The sequence below is a fragment of the Aythya marila genome (assembly GCF_965140915.1).
Source record: "Aythya marila genome assembly, chromosome: 13".
NCBI lineage: Eukaryota > Metazoa > Chordata > Aves > Anseriformes > Anatidae > Aythya > Aythya marila.
This window is the reverse complement of record NC_139054.1, coordinates 9755450-9772727: the sequence shown is the minus strand read 5'-3', so window position 1 is coordinate 9772727 and position 17278 is coordinate 9755450. Positions and strand designations below refer to the sequence as shown.

At 47.0% G+C, this 17278-nt stretch overlaps 1 protein-coding gene across 3 annotated transcripts; it reads right to left on the bottom strand.

The window, feature by feature from the left end:
- Positions 1 to 2059: 2059 nt before the first annotated feature.
- NONO (non-POU domain containing octamer binding) lies at positions 2060 to 16841 on the bottom strand. Of its 3 annotated transcripts, none has more exons than XM_082770756.1 (11): positions 16687 to 16841; positions 16185 to 16314; positions 14140 to 14360; positions 12959 to 13260; positions 10743 to 10838; positions 9521 to 9717; positions 9157 to 9241; positions 8283 to 8385; positions 6899 to 6941; positions 6156 to 6265; positions 2060 to 3098 (listed from the first exon to the last, which is right to left on the bottom strand). In XM_082770756.1, the coding sequence occupies exons 1-11, from the start codon at positions 16798 to 16800 to the stop codon at positions 2961 to 2963; spliced, it is 1539 nt and encodes a 512-aa protein (XP_082626882.1). In that variant the 5' UTR covers positions 16801 to 16841; the 3' UTR covers positions 2060 to 2960. The 3 variants fall into 3 exon arrangements, with proteins under 3 accessions (XP_082626882.1, XP_082626883.1, XP_082626884.1); XM_082770757.1 differs by having other exon boundaries at positions 14140 to 14333; XM_082770758.1 differs by lacking the exon at positions 16687 to 16841 and adding an exon at positions 16515 to 16603.
- Between the last annotated feature and the right edge of the window lie 437 nt (positions 16842 to 17278).

Below are 17278 nucleotides of genomic sequence, written 5' to 3'. Positions count from 1 at the left end.
CTTTCTGAATGAGAGAAAGGAGGAGATGAGGTACTTGTAATAGGAAGGACGTGGTGTAGGGCAGCACGCCGATCACCCAGCGCCTGGCTGGGAGCTGTGGCTGCCAGCAGCCCTGGCCCCACGTGGCTGGGTCCGGCCCTGCCCCGGGGCAGAGCTCCAAGTAAAGCACAAGTCCCTGTCGTGTGGGCTGGCTGTGGGCAGCACCTTTGGAACGGCGTGCAAGGAACAGCCAGCTGGGAATTACAAATAAAGCCTCTTTGCTTCATGTGCAGTCGATTTGGTATAACAGAGAACAAAAAGGAGATAGAAAAAATGGACCCAATCGCCCTCAAACAACTTCCACAGGCGTTTCTTGTAGAAGGAAAGCCCTGTTATCACCTTGAACCTTGGACCAAGGAGCACGGGGCGCAGCTGCAGACGAGGCCAGCACAGAGCTGGGCTTCCAGACCCCGAGCACTGAGCATGAAAGCAAACGTCACCTCTCGAGGAAGCGGCGTGCCAAGGACATGCAGGTCTGTGAACAATTAAAGAGGAGCAAGAGCAGCTTGAGGAAGAAGGTGACTTCACCGCAGGGACACCTACCTGTGCAGGAGGGTGCTGATGGGCTCCTCACACAGAGAGGCACAGAACTTCTCCATGGAGCGAGGAGGTTTTGTGTGTGTAATCCAGTCACAGCAATCCTGCAAAGCCTTTCAGCAAGGAGCCAGTCCAGAAGTCCTCTCCGAACACGCAGTTTCCTTGTCTTCAGCTGGCACCCTCGTGAAAGCCTGCAGCCAGAGTTAGCAGCGTGGGGTTTTGCTGGTTTTCCTTTTGGGGGCGCCGCAGCCTCGAGGCACAGCCACCCCGAGCAGGTAGAGCAGCGCAGGCAGGCTGCACCGAGGGAGGGAGCGTCCCAAAGGCACAGTAAGGTAACAGTAAGACTGCTCATCAGTCCTGGTAGGGAACACCTGCCAGTCACATTCCAGGTAAAAGCCCCAGGAACAGCCACATCCCCTTCACAAGGCAACAGAAGGGCTGATCAGCATTCTAGCCACCTTACTCGGCATTTTGCAGCGTGTAGTTACCTTAGCAAATTGACAGGTGAAAAACATCAAGCTCCTCACACAGTACCTACAGGTGTTGCAATCCCTCTGATAATCACCACTAAATACTGCCAGCTACTCAAACAGATGATGCCAAACAGAAATAAAACAAGCAAAAGAAACAAGACCAGCAGCTGCAGTCTCTCTCCAATACAACTTACCAATCATGCCATTACAAGCTAATTATAAATATTCAATGAACAGCTGTAAACCAGTAAAAGCCTCCAGAATGACTACTTCATCTCTTTTAACAGGGTACCCATAGGCCAATTCATAATTTTTAAAAGCTCCGGTAACATCAGGCACCTGAAAATGTTTTCATCTTCCCTATTATTTCTCAGGTTTATAAGGCAGCTCCTTATGCTCCTACACGGTAACTTTCTCCCTCCTGAAGTCTCTTCCTAAGCTCCCCCTTTCTGCTCCCTCCTTCCCAGTCTCACCTCAAGCTTCAATACAAGAGTGTAAGTCAGAGGACTCCTGTCCTTACAGATTCCCTCAGGTATTGCCTAAGATTAATTGTTATTGTCACCACTGACACTTACAGTCCCTCAGCTTCCTGCCCCAGCAGAGTTCAGAGCCCCACAGGAAGGTCTGCGTCCTACTCAGAGGCAACAGCAACGCGGAGCAGAGACAGACAGCTTTGTACCAGGCAGATCAGACACAGATTGAACTCTGCGCTCCCAGTGACTCACAGACAAGTCTTCCATTTCGCTTCTCTGCGCCTGCAATGTAGACATAACCTAGGTGCATCAGGACTTCCCTTACTTTACTCTTAAATGCTGAAGTTAAGGTTCTTATTCCAAAAGCCATACAAAACTCATTCTGTGACAAGAACTGTTAGAAAATTCCCAGGGGTTAACACCCTCTTTACAGAGCTACGCAAGAACAACTTTGACTCCAGAATCTGGTGCTTGATTTACTTCAATACGTAGGTACACATTTTAGTAAAAAAAACAGAAGAGACAGCACACCAGATAAAAAAGGCTTAAAATCCACTTTAATAATAATGCATTCCTGTAACATTCCTCAGACAAACTCAAACTTGTTAGTGGGACAATTACAGCTTGTGTTCAAACAGTTTACACTAAATGAAAAATCTTGTAGTACTTCTACACAAAAGACAGGCAAGGTTAAGATTATACAAACATTTGTTTCAGTTAAATCTTCAGCATGAGATACAGTATCTTTGTCCAATAGATTGTACTTTACTACCAGTAAAAATAAACAGCGATACAACACATTATCAAAAAATTCATCCGAACAAGAGCCTTCCAGCCATTCCGGCTGCACATGACGGTCAACTACTTTAAAGAAACAGATGGTCCAGATAAAAAGAGTAACTACAAGTTAGGATAAAAAAAAAAAAAAAAAAGAAAAAAATGAACATAAAATCTCCCCAATTCACTACATGATGGATCATTTGGAGCTATGTAAATTTACAGAATCATGGGAGCTGCAAAGTACCCAGATGCTGCCCTAGTTCTCCAGAGACTTCTTCCCTGTGCTCTTAAGCAAGGTACGCTACACTAAAATTAAAAAAATGCCAAGACAATTTTATCTCGTTTAGTCTCAGGGCTCTGGCTGCAAATAGGAAACCTGGAACAGTCAAGGCATTGAGGTCCTTGCCAGATTTTACCGTTACTGAACAACCACGGCAGCCTCCCAGAATTCATTTTCACATTGAAATTATAGGAATGCACCACATGAAATTTTCTAAAACCTTTACCAGTCAGACTGCACTCCCCTTTTCCTAGAGTGGCTTAACCAAAGCAGGCCCTAACGAACTAATTTGAACATCCACCCCCTGAGAAGAACCCTGTGTGGCCTGCCAAGATTCCTTTTCTCTTTGGGGCATGTGCAGGGGGCAGCTTAATCCTGTTAGTATCTGCGACGCTTGTTGGGGCCAAATTCCCCCCCTGGATTTCCTCTGTTGAAGGCAGGTGGGTTCCCACCCATCGCTCCGAGTCCTTCCATCGCGCTGCCCTGGCCGAAGCGATCTGCAGGTGGCGGTGGAGTCTTGTAACAAAGAGAAGTGCAGAAGAGGCAGAAGGAGAAACAAAGAACAAACAGCAGTTAAAAGCCATTTGAGTAGATTCGAATCCTGTCAGGATCCCACAATTACAGTTCACCTTGCTATAAACCCCCCACCCTACCAAAACCAACCCCAAAGCCCCAAAACCAGGCTGATAGGACTGTGGTTACAGTTAAGCATTGTAGGATAAAGCCTCTTTCCCCACATAGCTTGGAGTCAAGCAAACTGGAAAACAGCTTATGTCATCCCCACAGTAGCGCCTTGCTGTGGAGCACACGAGAAATGCAGTCTGGGAAAGGAATTTCACATTTCCACCATATTCCCCCACCCAAACTGAATGTAAACGAGGAGCAGCATACTCATAACACAGCAGTGTCACAATCCAGGTGTATGCAACGCTACAATTCCAAGGTAAGTCTGAGATACTCGTCTTGTGCCTTGGTCATATCCTGTCACTTCCATTCCTTTGGCTCTCCCATCTCCCAGCTAGAGCAGTGCTATTGCACAGCCTCTTCCTTCCAGCACGGAGACGAGATGAAAGGGTAATTCAGCTTGGAAGGTACCTTAGGAGATCCCTCGTCCAACCTCCTGCTCAAAGCTGAGTCAGCTCTGAGGCAGATACGTGGCAGACATGTGCTTCCACAAAATACTGTGCAGCCACCGCATCTTCCTTCCCCCTCAACATCAGACTCATGGGTTCCATTCATTCTTCATCCACACGTTTACATTACTACATACTATTTACAGCATAATACAGCACTCCTTCCATCTTTTTCCCTTCCCAATAGATGAAGGACTCTAAGCAATTGTGGACTTCCCCTGTAGGACACATTACATCACATTAGGGAAGTCACTGCAGTCACTAACCAACTGGAGCAAACATGCAAAGCAAGTGCTACGTACATGAATAAAGAGCTGGAACACACTGAACTAGTAACACAAATTAAGCAGTCTAGCCAGGATAAAGATTTTCCAAAATAACTCTACGCATGTATCTGTCCATTAAAGAAGCAGCTTACTGCTTTTTGGTCTAAGTGGTATTACTTCATTATCCTGATCTGAACTCCTTCCCCTTTCCATTCCTCTCTTCACCTTCTCCCCCATAAATTTCCTTGCGTAGTACACGTTCCTTGAACCACAGCCTCTCTACTGTCCCTACCAGTCAGGTAAAAAAGCTCACAGCCAAATAAAACTGTTCCTTATGACAAGAAGACTTCCATGAAGCAGTCATGCTAAATTAAGAATTAGGAAGGTTTGCAGGAAAATTGCTCATTACACCAAGTACTAGGAACTGCTGAAGAAGAACTTTCAGGACAAACTTGAATATGACTGCTGCTGTTTCTGCAGCTGATCCTGTATGAGATTGCATCCTCTGACAGATAGGATCAACAAGCAAAGAAGCCATCACCTATTGTAAAGCTCTGCAGTGAAGCTGTAACTGTGCATAACCAAAGCTTGAATTCTTTAGAGGCATCCCTCTCCTGAGTTCAGCTACCAGATCATCCCCACACCCACATCATTTGCTTTACTAGACTTAATTTTACTTGCAAACTAAGGAAACTCCCAAACTGAAAGTTACAAGCGGCAGTCACCAACTTTCACAGCGATATTCATTTTCTATTCCTTCCACTACTTTCATAAAAACCATAACAAACAGCAAGCAATTCAGTTCTTTCATGTTGACAAGTTACCTCTCACCACAGTAAGTACATGCAGACCCTGAGCTCGCGGTTTCCACATTAGATGTGACACCTTCAACAACTCCTCCAGCAGTATGAAGTAGCACTCCATTTCACATTTATAACAAGCTAAAACACGCCGCTACCATTCACCAACTAAATCACTAACGCAGCAACCATAATTCCTGTCTAAACACCCTTGTTTTTCAATTTATCCCACTAGTAGCTCAATAACCTTTAAGTTAGAGAGTATTCTTAAAAGCATTTTTTCCTCCCAATCCCATGGAAGTTTAATAAATGGGCTTTTTGCAAGCTGGTCACAGCATGTTGAATGAAGTCTGTACAGCTACTAAATGTTTTATGGCAACCTATTTCAGTTCACTACCAGTACTGGAATTAAATATATTAATTAATTTCTCATCTCACTATTACAGAAACAGAGACAAGTTCTTTGTTTTCTAAGAAAAAAAAAAAAAAAAAAAAAAAAAAACACAAGCCAACTTTTAAAATCTTTTAAGAAGGATTTCTAATAAACAGAACTTCTAGATTTCCATTACTTGTATTTGAAAATTAGGTTTGTATTTAGAATTTTCCTTAGGGCTTTCTCTTTAGAATTCTTTGGTGACATATATTCAATGATGAGGATGCCTAAAAAGGTTTTGAGCTGTCTAAGGTCCATCAGGGTGGGGATGACTGTGGATGGATGGGGTGTAAAGCTGAGGAACTGTCTGGTCATACAGCTTTGTAGATGGAATGTCAGCCTTGAGTTTTGCCAATCAAGCATTTAAACTTCCTTTGCCCTACAAGAAGAGTCACAGAGACCCTTTGCAGACAAAAGCTACTGTTTAAAATTCAATTAAATGTAAAAATTAAAAAAGGCAAATAAGCAAGCATAAACTTCACTGATTCTTTGTTATTTACTTCCTAAGCAAATCAGCTGAACTCATTTTTGCATACTTATTACCATATTCCTTTTAGCATAGAAGAGTATTGTTTTAAAAAACTAGTGATGGACAGAACATTCCTGAAAGCTTGGCTTTATGCCAGCAAGAACGTACATCTCCAGATACTCTCACTCAAAGCGCTTCCCAATATGCCATTTAAAAAACAACCATGTCGTATTGGTTGATTGCTAAGATCCTTCTAATAAAGGTTTTAGCATCTTCAAAGTAAAGAAAGAAGAAAGAAGTATTAGACTTGGCTCAATTTCAAAAATACCAACTAACATCGAGGCAAGATTAACTTCACAGCAGGTCTAGGGTGACAAACAAGACTCAACTTTAGCAGTGTCCTCCTTAACAAGGGAAACACCACAATCTACATTTGAAAGGTGTGCAGGAAAAGCAGATGGAGATACATTACCATTCCCATGGCTCCGTCAGGTATCATAGCTCCAGGACCAGCTGCAGGAGGCGCAGCAGCTGGGACGTTGGTACCACCCATAGCTCCTCTATTGTTCATGCCAATGGTACCTGGAAAAGAACCAGAAAAACCATGAACCAGAACAACCACAAAACACCACATAAGCTCCCTGCAGGATTATATCCTAGGACAGAGTTCTAATCTATTAACCACCAGTGCACTATCAGGTCAAGACAAACTGATCTCACATTCCACTATTATCTGAAACCTCAGCAGGTTCTAACGCTCACTGTCTTTGTTAAGCACTGAGCCTGATGGTCTTTTCAATCACTGTTGTGCACGTGGCCTCAAACTCTAGGTCATGTAGCCAAAATATGGAAATCTAGTAATTGAGATTTCTTTCTGGAATCAAGGCCTAGTACCACATGTTGTACCAGCTTCCGTATCACTACAAACTTCTTAACCACATTATGGCTCTAACAGCAATTTCAACCATCTTCTGCTTACTGAACTTTCACGTACGTACAGCACTGCCTCATACCCATACGTTTCCTGTCATACGACAGCTTCCTGTCACTGAAATGGGAGAAAGTTACTACGACGGTTTCTAAATAAGGAGCTGATAAAATACAACAGCTCCAAAACCAAAAACAAACAAACAAACAAACAAAAAAAAAAACACATGGATTTTGCAGAGGACACAAATGTGCACAAGAATTAAGAAGACTACAAAAAATTCTTACCTCCCATACCCATCTGCCCCATTCGCATGTCTGGTGGCTCCCTCTGGAAAAGAGATGCTCATTTCAAATGATAAAGATCCAAGTATTTTGTAATGTAATTACACAAATTCATTGAGATCTGGGGCTTTATTACCGGATAGAATTACTGGGTAAATTTCAAAAGCAGATCTGAGCTACTGCTATTAACTGCTGAACAAAGAGCTCATATTTAAAGCATTCTCATTCTGCAAGACAATATTCAACAGCAAAGCAATCCTGGTACAGCATCAAGCCACAAAGCTGTGTGTGCAGATTTTACCAAAGAGCAGCATAAAGTTATCCAATACCTGGATGGAAAGATCTGCTGAGCAGCAGTAACACATTGGAAAAAATTAGTTTTTATTACTTCCTCAGTGTAGCTAAGTAGCTTTTCCTGCTGAAAGGAATGCAAGCTTACACAACAAACATGCAGCACTGGATCATTTCCAGACTTCCAGCTAGTGAATGTCAGGCACACACCACAGATCTCCCTTGCTGAAAAACTGGAAGCACCTCCTCACCAGTGAGGATACTGCTTTTCCAGGATGGGAACTGAACAGATGTCACTTGACTTCACCTGTAGTCTCAGTGCCACTATTTATCAGATGAAGGCACTATTACTTAGAGAACTCGGGAGTTCTGCTAGGTAATATTTGCATTTAGAGGTCAGTCACAGTTTTGATCTTTTGTCTTTACAGTTAGCTGTTTTGCTTAGCAGCCAATTTTTTTTTGCTAAAATGCATAAGCAATTGTCACCCAGTTGCACTGGCATTATTATAGCATCTCCATAGCATGAGAGCTGGTTCACAACAGAAAATTGCCGGGACTGAAAATGAACTGCAAACAGCTCATTACAGAGCTAGCATTACTGCTATTAAAAAGCAGGCCATCACACATTTTACATTCCAAAGAAATGCTTGACCAACACAGACTTTCAAGTATAAGCAAATTATTGTGCCTGCAGCAGTGTCTCAAGCTGGGATCGTTCCACCTGAGGAAGACTAAGAACGACTGCAGGCTAGGGATATAGCTGGATACACGACCACAACAGGGCTCTGCAATAGGATTTCAGAAGAGTACGTCTTTGTTACTACTCTTAGAATATAATTAGTTAGCATATGTTCTTCTGAACAGCCAGACAGCCACTGAGGACAGCAGTGGGACAGTAACTGTGTTAATTTATATTTTCCAGACAAAATGTTATAAAGACAGACAGGAGTCTATAACTGGCTGTAGAATGCATTGAACACGTATGTAGAGTCCCTCAACCAACACATTAAGCATCCACTGGAAGCCCTGTGCTAGGGAAGAGAAAAAAATCTAAAATCCATCTCCAGATGCAATGGAAAGGTAGGAATATTCATACCGCATCAGTGAAGTTCCCCTTGAAGCCTTCCTGCTGGCGTCTCATCATCTCTTCTTGTTGCCTTCTCATTTCCTCCTCACGGCGCCTGCGTTCTTCCTCTTGCCTGCAAAGAAGTGGCAAGGATGCTCAGCACAACACAAAGTGACCACTTGCATCAGGGCGTTGTAGTGCTGCCTAGTGGGCTCTTGTTTTGGAAACCTACAACTTGGAAAGCGTTATTCTGCTGAGGTTGTGAAATATCAGGCACCTCATGATGAAAGCAAACATCTACGAGCAGGACATTTTCAACACTGAATTTTAAGGAGTTCATTATAGAACTCAGCCTGAGCACACCCACATACACAGCCGCTCTCAAGTACATGCTGACTACATTATACTGTGTGTAATGCATAGAAGCCAGACAGTTCTCTAGCCCCTCGTATTACAGAAGTAATCTGGAGATCTTCCTGGAGTTTCTCACAATGACCCTGAGACAAGGAAGAGCCAGAAGGGAGAGAGAAATCTCTGAGACTAAGTTACCTCTCAAAGGAGAGGATAGATGCTAAAATGGGGTTTTCCAACCTGCAGCACTAAAGCCACTGCACAAAGATCCTGACTTTTGTATCTGCCTCGGTCAAGGAGCTAAACTGAGACACAGAACTGTAAAAAAAAAAAAAAAAAAAAAAAAAAAATACTAGTCAGTGTCCTTCAACGTCAGCAGAAGAAACTCCTAACTCCATCTTAAACCAAGCGTACACTCTCACTATGAACAAAAAGGCCCAAAACAACAGCTACTCTTTAGGTAGCAATTAAATTGTCACCCTGAACAATAAGTGAACTGAAGAAGTGCTTTGTTCCATAACGTTATGGAACAGTTTAGAACCTGCCACCTTACCTGATTTCCAACTGTTTACGTTTTTGTACTTCTTGGTTATGTAATTCTTCCATCCTCCTCAGTTCTTCCTGGCGTCTCATTAAATCTATATAAGATAACAGTTAAAAAAAAAAATATATATATATAAAATCAACCTTGTCTCCTCTACCACCTCTCATCAGTTCCTGAATTAGAACCACAACACAAAGGAAGAGTAAGACAATGGAACTTCCAGCAATACAGCAACATCTGTTTGTTTGTTGCTGCCACAGTTGGTTAAAAGTTATGCAGCTTTGCCATAGCCCAACCTTGGTGGGCTCTGGCCAGTCTGAGCTACCCACCCCGGGTGCTGAAGGGCCCTGTTCTGATTATCCTTGGTTGGTACCTTGCCGCATGAGCATAACTTGGTGCTCATGGCGAGCTGCTTCCATTTCCATTTCCAGCTTCTCTCGAGCTTCCTTGATGTTGCGGTCTACCTGTTCTTGCTGCTGCTTCTCCATTTCTATTAGAGCCTTCCAGCGCATGGCATATTCATACTCAAAGCTGCCAGGCTGTGCGAATCGAGGAGGCTGCTCACGCTCCCTGTCAAGCAAGGAAGACGTAGTGAATGCTTCAACACAGCAAAGAGGATCTAAGAAAAATACAGTATGTGTGTAAATGCAATGGCAGAGCCTTCTGACAGTTAGAAACGCATCTCACTGTAATAGATAAATCACCGTGTACACTTTTTTGCACAAATAGCTGTGCCTGAGATACCGCTTTGTCTGTTCCTCAGGATGCATTCTACTGAAAGGAAAAACTTAGACAAAAAACTGTGTCCTGTCCTCACTCACACCCAGCAACAACACTGCGCTCCTAACACACCAAGATACTGGGCAAAAGACATTTAGAAATACTCTCAACAGAAACAGCTCCCGCTGCACAACTCATGAACAAGTTCACTCCAGAAACATACCCAGCCCAAACACGCACGCTTACCTCACTGGTCTCTGCAGCCCCCGCAACCGGAGCATGTGACTGCTCCTAACACAGCCCCCGGGCTCCTGAAGCTCTCATCCTCCCTGCTTCATTCAACATTCATGAGCTCACATGCTGTACTAATACCCAGTGCTCTAATCACATGGCAGCTGTTTACTGGGGGAAGTCCTCAAATACCATGGCCTTACACCTGGATAGCTCTACGATGCCTCACTGCTGTTCACATCATTCGGACCGTTTTCACTGTGAGCTCGTCTGCTTCCTCCACACACCTCGAGCACAGAATCTACATCTTTTGTTTCAGCTTCTCATCCCAGCAAGGGGAAAGCACACATTATCTCAAACTGACACCAATTTTTATCCCAACAATGGAAGCAGACAAACACAACAAAATATGTGGAGCCTGGCAGCCTTACCCAGAAGAGTGGATCCAAACCCACTGCTTTCTTTCAGCTAACCAATTTCAAGGGAACAGCGTAAGCCATTCTTTTTCTGGAGTCAGGTCACGTATTCAGAAAAAAGGAGGACCTCTAGAAGCACTGATGAGCCACCCTCCTAAGGCTCAGGCACTAGCCGATACCCCGGAGCCCCCAGGCACTCTCATCTTGTGTCTTATGGCAGCCACATACTTGTGATATTGCTGGTTTTTGATGACCAGTTTCTCTGGTAGTCCCTCTTCATCATCATACTGATCCATGGGCTCCACAGTGACAGGCCGAGGGAATCTGTGAAGAAAAAATGAGGTGCTTTGAGGATAATTCAGGAATGAGCTTGCAGTGTAGGAAAGCCTGTGTGCTATGTCTGAACCTATGAAATATTGCTTTTAGCACTGCTCAAAGAAATTGAGTGCAGCCAGGGTTCTGAAGCAAAGTGAAAACAGTAATTACTTTTCACAGCGTTTTTTTTTCCACCCCCCTTTAGACTAGGAGCTGAACTGTTAATTGAAAATCTTGTTGAATCCAAACCAAAACTGTACTCAAAGAAGAATGTTTTCAGTTACTTGTTTAAATTAACAGCTTCATTGGAAACTTGACTTCCTGGAGTAGGATCTGCACAGCACAGTAATACCAGCATCTGTTTTTTCACCCCTTTCCTCCCTTGCTTCATGACCAACCACAGGCTGCACAAGGTCTTTTTTACAACAGTCTAAAGTGAGGAGTAACACTGCTCTTCACTGGAGATCCCTGGCTGCATCACTTGTATTCTCTTGGTGAGACCACCGCTTCCCGTTACTGCCAGACAGCGGTGCTCTGCAAGTTCCTGGTGGGCCCCGCCTCAATTTCCCAAATAATCCTCTGGCACACTTTGCAACACAGATGCTGAGCACGTGTGCTTCTGTGTGCAAAAGAGAACTACTTAGCAGAAGTGTCCCCATCTCTGCAACAAGTCCCCAGCACAGCACTGACACTGCTCACACCCTCAGCGCAAAGCAGCGTCACAATTCAGCTTTAGCTCCTTAATCCATTTGCCATAGCTGGGGAAGTGACAAGCATGCCATGCCAAGGAGCAAGCAGTGCCCAAACTCCAACAGGAAGGCAGGACGTGACAGGCTGAGGGTCCACAACACAGCTTTTCACTTTTGTGTGTTACTAATCGTCTCATTTTCCAACGTGACCCAGTCTATTCCAAGCAGTTTATCCATCCGCTACTGTCACAAACTAGGACAAAGCAGAACAGCTTCAATCGAAACTAAACCTCGAGTAGAAGTAAGCACCACACTGTTTTGCTGTCCCAGATGTCAAAAGCTGATGTGCAGACAGCCAGAGAAAGAGTGAATGTTGCCCCCAGGTGCTCTCAGCTATACACTGGTAGTGCTTAGCTTTGCATGCTCACTTTTCAAATGTTGTTTTCATGATTCTTTCAGGCTGCATAGTTCTGAGTCAGCAAAAGGGCACAAAGTAAATAATCCCAAGAAACTAAAATAGCCCAAAAGCTCCCTACCAGCAACCCTACTGCAGGGCACTACACATTACTGGCTACTCCCAAAGACTCTCAGGCAGGAAAATAGCAATGAAAAAAAAGAAAGCTGCTTTTTGAACTTGAACATGGTGTGTACTGCCATGCCATATGCAGCCTCTCCCCCAAAAAGGAGCAGGGCGAGAAGCACAAAGCTTAAAAAAATTACTTTAATAATAAAACACTTCCTGAAATCAGGGCTATATTGCTAATTTCTAAATTCTAAGAGCATGCATATAAAATATACTTTAGTATTTTTCACTCAAAATAGACCCTAAATGGTTCCCCTAGCTATTAAAGCAACAAGCCATGCTCTGTGGAAGCTACTTAGAATTAATCATTTGCTTGTGCATGGTCACATAATTATCCAGGAATACACTTTGTTGCCTTACGATATCCAAGCAAAGGGAGAACAAGCTTCTGAGGGAAAAAAAACCCCAAACAACCCAGTGCATCTGATCCGCTTCCCAAACACCTCGTGCCCCAGAAGGTGGATCAGCACTGCACCCAGCAGCACACCCCACCAAGTGTGGCCCCATCCCTAGACTCAGCGTGCACAATTAACGCACTCGAGCTTTGTTTCCAGCCAATGGATGGGTCTCCGATACAGCTCCTGTTTCTTAGAAGCTGCTTTAATTGCCATAAGGCAGCTTTAGTGAGAAAGAGTTTACTGGACAGCCTTACACTGACCCCACGTGCAGCTTCCCAGAAGGAAGCTTTGAGTTTCGGCACAGACTTGCTCTTAGCCTCACTCTTGTTGGAAAGGAAGCTCGGTTCTCCCCAGGCAAAGCGCCTCCTGCCCTGCTACACCAAGAAATGTCGCTCACAAGCCAACGCCACCCACCAGCCTGCACACAACAGCACAGCAATTCTCGCCCTCCGCACTTACGTAGTCAGCAGGAAAGACCCATCACTACATCTATCCAGGGCTTTCCTAGCAGCAGGCTTCCCTGAGAACTCCACAATGCCTTTTCCAGAGGATCGTCCTCTGTCATCCACAATAACCACAGCCCTTTCCACCTGGCCAAACACTGAGAAGGCTTCCTCCAGGAGCTCATTGGACACAAACTGAGGCAGGTTCCTGACTGTCAGCGATGCGCTGTGGCATGCAAAACGCACTCTTAGCTGCTTCCCACGGAGAGGCATGTTGTCTAATTCCACCTTTGCAATCTCTGCCAGAGTGCGAGTTTCCTGAAGATAAAAAAAGTCATCATTAAAACTCTCAATGCAGCATGGAATCAGCTACGTACACAACAGAGTCACAAGCGTTATTTCCCCTGAACAAGTACTTCACAGAGAGGAACAGATAAACCTCCCACAGCGTGTTAAAAAATGCCCTGACCAACCACAGCTGTTCTCCATTACCAATGACTTTACCTGAATACACACGTAGAAAGTTTGGAGGAGGAAAAAGAAATGTATCGGACATAAGCCTAATCCGACAGCCAGTGAAAACTAAGCAAACAATGATCATTATCTATCAGATATATCAGTATATTAAGGCTACAGAACAATTTGCTCTTTTTTCTTTTTAAAAAATAAATGCATTAAAAACCTCATGCTCCAGCCACTGTTATTGGGGCTTTCAGAGATGTAGCACCTGAGCCAATAACGTCTGAGAACCACGGCACCATGTCAGTAACCACACCTCAGTGTGATCGCTTGGAGCTTCTCCCCTGCCACAAGAGCACTCATCACCCCAGCAATACCGAGGGATTACCTAGGGTCACAGAAATGTCTCATTCACATCCTCCCAGGAGATGTCTACCTGGTCTGTAACAGCATCAGGTGCGTGTTTTCCTTCTCTTTTCTCTCAGCTGATTCCAGAATGCCTTTACCAGGTATCTCATAAACCCTGCCACACGCTGCCCCAATTGACATTCCTTCCTATACCAGGCTCTAGACAAATCGCTTGTAGAAGCTGATCCGTGACTGTAATCCAGGTCACTTAAAACCAACAGTGGGCTTAATTATCTGAGGATACCTGAACATTTACTACTTCCAGTTAGCAGCACTCCTCTAGCATAGGTCACTGCCACAAAAACATGCCTAAGGTAGCAAGTCACTCACCAGCCTGATAAAGCCAAAGCCTTTGTCCTTGTGTATGAAGACTTCCCCTGCCTTGCCATACTTCTCAAACAACTTTCTCATCTCTTCCTCTGTAATGTCTGGGGGCAGATTCCCCACAAACAGGCGGCTTCTCTGAGTGAAGGTCTTTTCACCGGGTTTCCGGAAATTCTTCAGGTCAATAGTCAGGCCTTCATCTGAGGGGAATAAGGTACACAGCTGCTCTACAGTTGGGGGGATAAATTCTATTAGGTTTCATCACAGTGAACGCAGAGACACAGGACAATACAGGTAATACCACCCCTTCGCTTAGACCTCAAACCTCCCCAGCCATCTCTACAGCAACGAGGGGATTTTCCTTCAGAATGGTCACTCGGGCTTCAGCTTTTGGGTAACTGCTCAAGATAACCGACCCACAATAAAATCTGTGGTCACAATATAAAGTTTTGCTATTACAACCTGAATAAGGACAGGAAAGCTGCAGCTTGGCCAGCAATCAGATTTTTACTGAGGGGAAGAAAAAAAAAAGTTTTTAAAAAATATGCAAAAAAAAAAAAGAGTTAATTTTGCCCAGACAGGTAACATTTTAATTGGCTGGTATTCTGTGAGATGGGATTTGGGTTCCAAATTGAAGAGAAGACTGGAATGGCAAAAATAGAAAAATAAAACTAAGAATAGCCACATAGGTAAAACCTCAAAAATTAAAAAAAAATCTATATTCAGTAAGTAATGCTACATCTACACTAACAAATGGGACTTGTTACAGCAACCCCCTCAATCCCCCACGTGCACAATTCACTTGAGCCCACAGTTTAGCTGAAGCCCAGCACGATCCGGAAGCCCTGCTACAGGCGGACGGCTTTATGACCTCTTTACCTCCCTCCGTCCCCTTTTCTTAAAGGGACCCAAAACCTCCCTGCACAGCAAGCTGTAAAAAGCAATTCCGCTTTTTTTGTTCTGTTTTGCTTCTGTCTTTTGTTCCCTTTGCAGTTTTTCCTTTCTTCTATTTGACCCAAGCAGCAGATCCATTCCTATCTGATCTGCTTTGCACAGGATCCACCTCAGGGCCACGTGTCTGCAGTAAACTCAAGTGGTTCGATTCAGACTAAAAAGCAGGGTTCTAACCAGGAAGAGCTATTCATGCAGAGGCAACTGTTAAGGACAAGCCTTTCGTGAGTACAAGCACACCTCCACAGCTAACTCTTAAAAAAAAAATCGTGCTGACAGCATATAGAAGGGTAGCGTAAGGACAGTGAGTGATTTACTGCACACCGCTCAGTCACTTGGGTGAAGCGTTTGTCTTGCAAACGACTCCAGGCTGTTACCACAAGTATTCGGGGGTCAATTGCAAGGCCTGCAAATAGCCTAAGCCGGACTTAGGGCAGCGTTAACCAGCATCCCTGCTCCACCTTAAGCAGATCCCCTCAAAGGAGTCTGAGCTACAGGCTGTCACTCCGAGCTGATCCCTCGGAGAACACAACAATGCTGCTCTTGTGCTGTATTGTTCCCAACCTGACTGGAAACAAACTCGTCGGCCACCCTTTTCTGTGATCTCCCACGAACCTGTTTAGCAGGATCGCTTAATGAAAATGCCCATGAATTTTACACTAGCCAAGCATCTGCATGTGGGCGCACTTAAACATGCAGCTGAGAGCAAAAACCACAGAGGAACCATGCATAAGGAACACAGCCAGAAGTGCATTTAGCTCAGGAAAAAGCCTTCGAGAGAGCCAGCAAAGCGCACATGCGACTTTTATCCTCTTTTGTTTTGAGAAATCGGTAGTGAGACTTCGAAAACAAAAGAAAATAAAACAAAAGAGATTTTTAACATAAGCAGAGAACTTTCCCTCTGTCTGGAGGCGGGAGCGGCAGCGCCCTGACTCCCTGGCTGCGAACCATCCGGTTGGATCAGCCGCAGCCCCAGGAGCCTTCAGACGGCAATCCCTCCTCCTGCCCCCCGAGCAGCAGAGCCGCGACCCGCGTCCGTTACGGAGCCGAGCAGCGCCCTGAGCAGCGCCCCGCGGGCCGCGCCCCGCAGCCGCACTCACTCTGGCTGTTGGCCTGCTGCCCGTTGGCGGGCCCGGCGGGCGGCGGGTGCGGCGGGTGCTGGTGCTGCTTCCGCGGCGCGTGGTTCTGCTTCTCCATGCCGAAGCCCTTGTTGCCCTGCATCTTCCCCACCTGCGGGGGCACAACGCGAGGCTCAGCACGGGGAGGGGAGGGGAGGGGGGGGGGGGGCACGGGCCCGGCCTCACCGGGACCCCCCCCCTGCTCCCCCCACACCCCCTCCGCCCGCCTCAGGGGCCGCGCGTGGCGGCGGGGCGGGGCCCGCTGAGGCGCGGGGCGGCCCCGAGGCGGCCCTGAGGCGGCCGCGGCCTCACCTGGCGGCGCCGGGGCGGCTCGCGGCCTGCTGGGCCCGCTGCAGCCCGGAGCCGAACGCGCGCGCGGCCGGAACTGGCGCAACCTACCCCGCCGCTCCCGCCGCCCGCCCGCCCATTGGCCGCCCCGCCGCGCTGCCCCGCGTTCCTATTGGCCGCCTCCCCCGTCACTCACCGGCCGGCCGCGGCGGGGCGGGCCGAGGCGGGCGTGCGGCCCTCTGCGCGGCGCCGATTGGCCGCGAGGCGGCGGCGGCCCGCCGCGCGCGCCGCCAATCAGCGCGGCGGGCATCAGGCTGGGTTGAGAGGCGAGCGAGGGGACAAAGGAGCCGAGCGAGCCGCCGGCGGCCGCCGCGCAGGCGCAGTGAGGGCCGGGCGCCGCGCAGGCGCGGTGGGGACGGGAGGGAGGGGAGGGGAGGGGGGGGTGCCCGCGCTGCCTCTTAAAGGGGCCGCGTCCCGCTCCGAGCGCGTGCAGCGCCGTGCGCGCCCCCGCCCCGCAGTGCCCGCGCGCGCGTGCACGGGGCCGGCGGCGGCGGGAAGGGCGTGAGGGGAGCGCGGGGGGGCGGGGCGTGGGGGTGGGGGGGGCGAAGCCTCGTGAGGGGGGCGTGAGGGGCACCGAGGGGGGGGCGTGTGAGGGCGTGGCGCGGGGGAGGGGCGCGGGCCGGGGGCCGGGGGAGCCCCTCCCGGGGGCGGCGCCGCGTCCCGGGCCCCCGCGAAGCCCCGCCCGGCCGCGCTGTCACTCACCGCCCCGGGGAGACGGCTCCAGCTCC

Bases quoted from the DNA above. Each gene is read 5' to 3' on its own strand.
- NONO (XM_082770756.1), bottom strand. From the start codon at position 16,800: ATGCCCGCCGCGCTGATTGGCGGCGCGCGCGGCGGGCCGCCGCCGCCT. The intron at 14,361-16,184 runs GTGAGTGCGGCT...CCCCAACTGTAG, and splicing joins GCAGCAGGCCAACAGCCAGA to AGCAGCTGTGTACCTTATTC. The intron at 8,386-9,156 runs GTAAGGTGGCAG...ACTTCTTTGCAG, and splicing joins CGTAAACAGTTGGAAATCAG to GCAAGAGGAAGAACGCAGGC.